Source organism: Trichechus manatus, unplaced genomic scaffold, assembly GCF_000243295.1.
Source record: "Trichechus manatus latirostris isolate Lorelei unplaced genomic scaffold, TriManLat1.0 scaffold00039, whole genome shotgun sequence".
In the NCBI taxonomy this organism is placed as follows: Eukaryota; Metazoa; Chordata; class Mammalia; order Sirenia; family Trichechidae; genus Trichechus; species Trichechus manatus.
Genome location: NW_004443975.1, coordinates 15,129,516 through 15,138,653, shown reverse-complemented (window position 1 = coordinate 15,138,653; position 9,138 = coordinate 15,129,516). Strand labels below are relative to the sequence as shown.

Sequence of the window (9,138 nt, the reverse complement as noted above, 5' to 3'; positions counted from 1 at the left end):
GTACCTGCAGGACCACGCTGGTTCCCCCGCCTGGCGTGCGGTCCCTCTCGTATCTGCTGGACCACCCCTTCATCTCTTTCCATTCCCTGCTGAGGCAGCGGTGTGACTGCTTCCACTCTAAGAGTTTGTGGTGAATTGTCAATGTCACTGCCTTGCATAAACGGTCATAGCTCCCCATTTCTCAAAAGTCCCAACTTCCCAATCTGTCATTCAAGTCCCTCCATAATCTCGACACGGTTTGTTTATCCAGCCTCTATTTCCAGTAAAAACTCCGAGCTGCAAACTGGGCCTCTTGTTGAGCCGTCGATTCCGACTCATGGCGACCCCATGTGTGTCAGAGCAGGACTGTGCTGGTAGGTTTCATTGGCTGTAATCTCTGTGGAAGCAGATCACCAGGCCTTTTCTTCCACTGTGCCGCTTGGGTGGGTTCCCCCACCACCCCCTGGGTTAGTAGATGAGTGCCAGCTGTTTGCACCACCCAGGGACGTTTGCAAGCTGGACCTGGAACATAGTATATTCTCCTGTCTGCTGGTATTGTCCTACGTTCTCCTACAACCTTGCTCCTCGCCTCACGTTAGAAACCCTGGTCGTCTTTAAAAGTTACCTCCTCTGTGAAGCCTCCTCTGATCACCAGACCCAGAAGAGCTTCTTGCCTTCTCTAAAGCTGCACTGTGCTCTGTCTGGGCCTCTCCCGTGCTGACACTTGTCATAGTTTACATTCCTTATTGCCTCAAGGTCCTGTGTCCTGTCAGGAAGATGCTCGTGGGCTCTTCTGCAGTGTTTAAAACAGTTCTGGGCCCGCAGTGGGTGTTCAACAGATAATGGTTTTCCTCTTTCTCTCTACTGCCAAATAGATAACTCTCTTTCTTTTCTTTCTTTTTTTTGTTAATTTTATTGTGCTTTAGGTGAAAGTTTACAGCTGAAGTTAGTTTCTCATTCAAAAATTTATACACATACTGTTTTGTGGAGTTAGTTGCAATCCTAGATGACTTATGATGGAACTTTTACCTCATTCACTGTGACTCAATCTCCAACAGTTTCCATTTCACATAGAAGGGGCTTTGGAAATATTTGTCCAGTTAATGATAAATTGATGCCTTAACCCCAACAAACTCTTGTTTCTCTCCTTTTGTACCTTTGGAGGCTCCATGCGGTGGATACGGTTAAGGGCTTGGCTGTGAACCAAAAGGTTGGAGTCCACCTAGAGGTGCCTGGAAAGAAAGGCCTGGAGATCTACTTCCAAAAAAATAAGCCATAGAAAGCCCTGTTGTGCACAGTCTATCTGACACGCATGGGGTCGCCATGAGCCAAAATCCACTTGAACTGGCAACTGTTCTTTTTTAAAAAAAACAAAGCCAAACAAATACCAAAACCTTTGATATGGGTTTTTTTGTGACCACAGTGCCCTCCAGTGCCCCCCAGTGGAGAAATGCACAATGTACAGGTTGTGGCTGCTCAAACTCGCTTTGCCCAGCTTTCTGGACTGTCTTGCAAAAGTATGCAGTGAAGAGACCTATTCCATGATTTAAAAAAAAAAAAAAAAATTCCTGCAATACATATTTCAAAAATAACGCAGACTATCACAATTAAAATTCTGAGTTTGGAACTCTGTCTTCGGCTTGTGATCAACAAGGGAGGGGACAGGTTTATTTTAATTCACAGATGTTTGCCTTCAACCCTCATGCCCCAGTACTTTATCTGAAAGGTAGGAAGGACCAGGACTAGAATCAGGTGCTCTTTGTCACCTCAGGGCCCTTCTAATTGCTGCTCCTTCTGCCTGGGATCCCCTTCCCCTTCTTTGTGCCTCTCAAAATCTACACTCGAAGACTCAGCTCTGAAGCATCTACTCCATAAACCCCCCCGTGACCAGCCCAGTCTGAAGATTTTGTTCCTCTAAAGAAGAAACCCTGTAGGGCAGTTCTACTGTGTCCTATAGGGTCACTACGAGTCGGAACCGACTCAGAGGCAGCGGGGTAACGGGATATGAATGTGCCTGCAAGGGCCCTGCGGTGCTCAAGCGAATTTGTGCTTTGTCCCCTAGGATTCTTGGAACGAACTTCTCATTGGTGACGTGGAACTTAAAAGGGTGATGGCTTGTTCCAGGTGAGACTCCTCAGGCCCTTTGGGGGCAAGGAACAGGCCAAGGTCAGTCCTTGCGACCTTTGTGTGATGCTCTGTGTGTTTGTCCAGGTGCATTTTGACCACTGTGGACCCGGACACCGGCGTCATGAACCGGAAGGAGCCGTTGGAAACCCTGAGGAGGTAAGAGCGGGAGGCGGGGTCTCGTCCTTGCGTCTCTGTGCGGAGGACAGCTGCGTTGTATTCTAATCAGGAAGCAGTGGAGAGACCACCCACGTGTGGTCTTGAAGGTAAGGGGGTCCTAAGGATGAGTGATTTGGGAAGCATTCCTGGGCGCTTTGGTCTCCAGAATGTCTACTTGCATAATTTTTTATTTATTTGTTTAAGTTTAAAATTTGAGATTCAAACAAACTGATTTAAAAAACAAAGACATTTGGGCACATTTTATTATGGACCAAGTATAGATGCTATCAGGAAATTTTATTGGGTGTGATAATACAAAACCTGTTGCCATCTAGTCGATTCCAACCCATAGCGACCCTATAGGACAGAGTAGAACTGCCCCATAGGGTCCCCAAGGAGCAGCTGGTGGATTCAAACTGCCCACCTTTTGGTTAGCAACTGAGCTCTTACTAACTGGGCCACCAGGCCATGGCATTATGGATATATATGAGAAATGCCCATTTAGTTCAGAGATGTGCATTGATGTACGTAGGTGTAGTGACATGTCTGGGATGTACTTTTAAATTATTTTAGCAAAAAAAAAAAAAAAGAGGGTAAAGAAAATGTGTCAAAATCTTGGTAATCATTAAATGAATCTGGGTGATACTTATGGGGGGGTTCATTGCACTATTCTTTCTACCTTTATATTTATTTTTTAATTTTTACAACAAAAAGTTTTAAGTGATAGAATCACAGAGAGTACTTTTAAATTACCTAAGAAGATGGTCAAGATAGCATATTAATTTTTAAAAGCTGAGTAGGCTCCAGTTCACAGTGACCCCACGTGCAAGAGAACTAAACGTTCCCAGTCCCGTGCCATCTTCGCGATCGTTGGTATGCTCGAGTCCATTGTTGTGATCATTGTGTATTTTAAGGGCTTTCCAACCAGGGGACTCATCTTCCAGCTCTGTATCGGACAGTAGTCTGTGAGATTCATAGGGTTTTCGTTGGTTAATTTCTGGAAGTAGATTGGCAGGCCTTTCTTTTAGTCTATGTTAGTCTGGAAGCTCCGTTGATACCTGTCCACCGTGGGTGACCCTGCTGGTATTTGAAATATGGGCGGCATAGCTTCCAGCATCACAGCAACACACGAGCTGCCACAGCATGACAAACTGACAGGGAAGTGAAAAAGCTGATGACAAAATAGTATATGTTTACGTTTTGGTTTTGTTTGATTTTATTTTTTAAAATATATAAATGCACGCAAGTAGGTAAGAGGCTGAAGCTATAACCCAAAACGTTAATGGAGGTGCTCCTGTAGTGGAATTATGAGTGGAAATGTATATTCTTGTACGTAGCCTCGAAACTGCCTATAATCAATATGCATTACTTCTGCTAAAAAAAAAAAAAAATCAGGATCTACACATTTCATTGCTTCAGCTGCCAGCTCCTGGGCCCAGGATACTGCTGACACTCTGAAAATGAGTTAATAATAATCATCTTAACTTCTCCTTTCCACGCTGAAAGCAGAGTCTCGGGCGGGTGTCAGCTCTCATCTCTGTAACCTCTGAGGCCCTTGGCTTTGGGCCAGACTTGTGTGTCTAAGGTGGCACTTGTAATGGGGAGGGGGCAGGCTGGGAGTGGGAGATACCTGATTAGGGGAGGCCCTGGAGGACTCGGGGAAGGAGTGCTGTTGAGGGGTGGGCTCTTACATCCAAACCAGCATGAAAGAGCGAATTAAGAGAGGTTGTCCCTGGGTGGTATGCACGGTTAACTTGTTCGGCTGCTAACTGAAAGGATGAACGGGTCTACCCAGAGGTGCCTCAGAAGAAAGGCCTGGTGATCTCCTGAAAAATCAGCCTTGAAAACCTGATGGAGCGCAGTTCTGCTCTGACACAAAATGGTGGTCGGGAGTTGAGGTCAGCGAGATGGCGACTGGTTTAGCTGTGTGCTTGCGTGTTCGTGAGACAGGACTCATTCCCCTGGGATGTGACTCTGACTGCCTCCCCTTCCTTCTGCCTCTCACCAAGCTCTTAGCCTTTTCCTTGGTCAACAATTTGATCTCCTCTGGTCAGCACCAGCCTCTCCCTGCTAATTTTGCTGTCCGGGAGCTACTGTCTGGCCCCCTCCCTGGGCAAGCTGGAGCTCTGGGTACAGCCCTGTCGTCCCAGCCGGAGTATGACCTGTAAGTCTGAGGCTCTGGGCCTGATGTCTGTGGTCTATGGAGGCAGCTGTCCTCACATGAGGGCCTGGCTGCAGCAGGGCAGGCAGCTGGCACTCAAGGGCCCAGCCCACGCGGCAGAGAGAAGGAGGTCCGGGCTGAAGTCGAACAAGCTGGACTGAACAGAGTTAAGGAGGAGAGGCATTTGGTGGTTCAGTGGTAGAATTCTCGCCCTCCATGCAGGAGAACCAGGTTCAATTCCCAGCCAGTACACCTCGTGCACAGCCATCACCTGTCATGGTTTGCATGCTGCTGTAATGCTGAACAGGTCTCAGCAGAGCTTCCGGCTCTGAAGAAGATGAACTGGGAAGAAAGGCCTAGTGATCTACTTCTGAAAGTCAGCCATTGAAAACCCTGTGGATCCCAATGGTGTGATCCACACGTTCCGTTGTGCGCGTAGTGAGTCTCATGGGTTGGGGCTGACTTGACGGCCGCTAACGACAACAATGAGTAGAAAGGGGGGTTGTCAGACTGGAGAAATTCTTAAGGTACAAATCAGATTAAATATTCAAACATTTCAGTATTCCAAGAGGAAGCAGCAGACCAGCCTAAGGTGACTCCCATCAGGGTGAAGAGGATTGCATATTTCTCAATGCTCGAAACACAGTTAACTTTTCCATAAGTTAACATGATGGAACATTTAAGATTTGTACATTTCACTGTAGGTAAATTTCACCAAAATAAAATAAAATAAAATAAATAAATTTTGAATTCTTGGTAGTGATTTGCAAACTGAATGGTTTAGGAGTGAAGTGTCCTGATGTCTGCCAGTTACCAAAAAGTGGAAAAAAAAAGAAAATACAATGGATGGATGGACGATAGCCAGATAGGTAAATATGTAATAAAAGAAATGCGGCAGAGTGTTAAGTGTAGAATCCAAGTGGTTAGTAAATGGGTGTTTGCTGTAAAATTTTTTAAACTTGCTTTTACATGTGAAAATTTTCATAATGAAACGTTGGGGGAAACAGTAAGTGTGGCAGGACACGTTTGTGAAAGGAGCGGAGTTTGAGAAGAAGCGAGACTCCAGCTTTTCCTTCAGACGCTGCGCTCCCTCACTCACCCTCAGAACCAACCAGGAATCCGTCTTCCTATTTTCCTGTGGCCACATATGAGCAGAGGAGCCCTGGTGGTGCAGTGGGTAAAAGCTCGGCTGCTAACCAAAAGGTCAGCAGTTCAAATCCACCAGCCGCTCCTTGGAAACCCTATGGGGCAGTTCTACTCTGTCCTATAGGGTCGCTATGAGTCGGAATCGACTTGAAGGCAATGGGGGTGGGAGGGACACATGAGCTGCAAGGACAAGACAGGCAGCGTGGGTTAGTGGACAGAGCCCGGGAAGGGGAGACTGAGTAGAAACCAACCAAGTAGTTTAACGAACTGTCAGTCTTTTTTTTTTCTCAGTATGTGCGTGTTTTAATTTTATTGTAGTAAAGTATAACAAAAAAATTGCCACGTCAGTCGTTTTTAAATGTACACTCCAGTGACATTAATGACACTCACCGTGTTGTGCAACTGTTATCACGGTAGCTATTTCCAAAAGTTTTTCATCACCCCAAACAGAAGCTCAGTGTCCCTTCAGCAGTAACGCCCCACTCCCTCCTCCTCCCAGTCCCTGGAAGCTCCTACTAGACTTTGGCCTCTATGCGTTTGCCTCTCCTAGATGTTTCATGTAAGTGGAGTCACGCGGCATTTGTTCTTTTGTTTTCAAGGTTTCCTCACGTCATCACATGATCAGAACTTCATTTCCGTTTGTGGCTGAATCGTCTTCCATTGTCTGTGTCCACGGGAACCAAACCAGTTGCCACTGAGTCAACTCTGACTCATGGCGACCCCGTGTGGGGCAGAGTAGAACTGCGCTCCGTAGGTTTTCAGTGGCTGATTTTTCAGAAGTAGATCACCTGACCTTTCTTCTGAGGCACCTCTGGGTAGACTTGAACCTCCAACCTCTCAGTTAGCAGCCGAATGCGTTAACTATTTGCACCACCCACGGACCCAGTGTCTATCACATTTTGTGTATCCATTCATCTGCTGATGGACACCGGGGTCGTCCCCACCCTCTGGCTGTCGTGAATAGTGCCGCAGTGAGCACTGATGTACTGTCATCCTTGCTGTCTCCCCTCCCTCCATGTTGCTCGGTGTCTGACATCCTTTTGCTCTGGTCTCAGCAACTTTGTGTGCTTGTAAAAATGGGCTTCTCCTTGTGTTTGGGCTGGTCCTCTCAGCTTTTAGAACCTCCTCCATTTGGGATCCTGTGTTTATAGAAGGAGGATAATTGACCCCAAGTGAGGGCAGGGGGGCAGTTAACAGGGCACCAGCACACCTCCCCTGATCTTCTGCAGGCTCTACGCAGCCCGACAGGCCAACCCTAATTGCTTCTAATGCCCGGGTAGACGGTGTAGCCGGCCGAGGTGTCTTCTCCTATCTCTCACTGAGGTTTAAACTGCCATAGATGCAGTAATTTATGTTCTCCCCGGGACAGGTGGTCGTAAATCGGGAAGAGAAAGTCCGGCCGCATCACATAAATCATGGGAAACATAGCAAACAGTGGTATCAGTAACACTCTCTCTGCCCTCGGAGTCGCTGCGAGCCTCACTCTTTCTGTGTCTGCTCATGGTGCCCGAGGCTGGTGTTGCTTCTGGAATTCAAGTTCTCGGCGGTGAGATCTCGCTGCCTGGCCTGGCCTGCTGATGTCAGTCACCCACTGCACAGCCCCGTGTGGCAGAGCAATGGAAGGAAAAGAAAGAAGCGTGGCGCTGCTGACCATCTGTCGGACATGGAGGATGGCACGGTGGAGCCGTTATAAAAACTCTCAGCGGTGGCAGTGGAGGCTTGTTTGCTAGCAGAAGAGAGTGACGATGCAATTAGTCTTTTCTTTCTTAAGGGAGAGTTGCTTGCTCACAGGTCCCCACAGCTTAAGGAGTGGAGGAATCTATCGTTGCTTCACCGATATATTGCTCCTAATAGAAAGAAGAGGGAAAAATTGCTTTGTAGAAGGCCAGTGGAATCCCTGGGTGGTACAAACAGTTAATGCGCTCAGCTGCTAACCGAAAGGTCAGTGGTTCGAATCCACCTAGAGTTGCCTCAGAAGAAAGGCCTGGTGATCTGCTTCTGAAAAATCAGCCATTGAAAACCCTATGGAGAACAGTTCTACTCTGACACACAAGGGGTTGCCATGAGTTGGAATGGACTCGTTTGCAACCGGTTTAGATGTTCAGTAAAAGTTTTGTTGGATACATGAATGCTTTGACAATAAGGATGCCATTTGTGTTAGTTGTGCTGGGCTGGGCTGAGGGCAGAAGGATACAGGGGTGGGTGTACTATGGGAAAAGACAGATGCCCCGTCTCGCTCCATCACCTGCTAATTGTGTGACACTGGCAAGTCACTTTGCTTCTTTCAAGAAGTTCGGTTCCTTTTTTCATAAAAACTGCACTAGTAATCCCTCTCCTGGTTTTCTGTCCTCGCTGAGCAACACAGGGCAGTACATACGGAAGTGTTTTATCAATGGTAAAACACCATACATGTTGGCCATGTGAGACATGGTCGCTGATGGTCTCCGTGTACAAACTTTACACCTTCTGAGAGAAGGAGAAGAGGCTGAAGACACTTCTTCCCACTCTCTAAGGCGACGTTGAGGAAACCTAGCCCAAGCCTGCTAGGTGGCCAGGCTCCATGGCGGCCGTATCGGCCCCTCTCCTTGGAGCTCCTTGAATGCTATTTAATTCTTAACCTGGTCATAGAGATAGAGGGTTGTGAGGCCTCAGAACTGGGCGGTGCCTCTGTGTGACCAGGGGGTGACCCCAGGATCCTCAGTGGTGGGGACTGAGCAGTGACAAAAGACCCTTTCTCTAGTCTTGACCTGACCTTTGACCGGTAGATGAGTAACCCAGATAGAATAAATAATGAGCAGCCCTCGCTGGTGCACAGAACTTACAGTGAGTGGGGTGTTTTCACTTAGAGTACGCCCTTTTAAGTCTGGAGGCTTCTTTTTAAGCTAGTAAAATGTCTCAGGCCTCCTCCACGTCAAGGTAGTTGTATGTTTTATATTCATTTCAAGAGAAAATGCACTCAGCAAGGAGCTTTTAAGTGAGTTTGTAATTTATTAATCCCAACAGAAATATATGTACTTGAAGAGTCATAGAAGATCCCTGTGCGAGATAATACTGTGTTTTCTGTCTGTTGAGCAATGCTTGGTGAACATGAATTCATAGGCCTCATGCAATACCTCATCTTCCCACAAGAGGGCGTGAATGATCTCATCTGGTCTTCCACCATCCTGGAGAGGTGGCCTTGACAGGAGCTGGTGGTGGCACAAGAAATTAACTAGCTCGACTACTAACCAAAAAGTCAGAGGTTCGAGTTTACCCAGAGGTGCCTCAGAAGAAAGGCCTGGAGATCTAATCCTGAAAAATCAGCTACTGAAAACCTTGTGGAGCATAGTTCTGTTGGGACACACATGGGGTTGTCATGAGTCAGAGTCAACTTGGGAGAAGCTGGTTTGGTGTTTTCCGGTTTGGAGGTGGTACAGGATGTGGATGGGGCTGGCAGGACAGCTGGCAGCCATACTACTGCCACTGTAAGGAAACCCTGAGAAGCTGGGCCATACACACACACACTGTAGGAAACCCCGAGAGGCTGGGCCAGACATACACTATGGGAAACCTCGAGAGGCTGGGCCATA

At 47.3% G+C, this 9,138-nt stretch overlaps 1 protein-coding gene across 1 annotated transcript in view; it reads left to right on the top strand.

The window, feature by feature from the left end:
* LOC101345107 (mitochondrial amidoxime-reducing component 1) overlaps positions 1-9,138 on the top strand; it is a 36,100-nt gene that overhangs the window by 21,164 nt on the left and 5,798 nt on the right. Inside the window, exons 5-6 of the mRNA XM_004375918.2 lie at positions 2,042-2,103; positions 2,191-2,262. Of these exons, the coding sequence (XP_004375975.1) occupies positions 2,042-2,103; positions 2,191-2,262 (134 nt within the window). The remainder of the gene's footprint in view (positions 1-2,041; positions 2,104-2,190; positions 2,263-9,138) is intronic.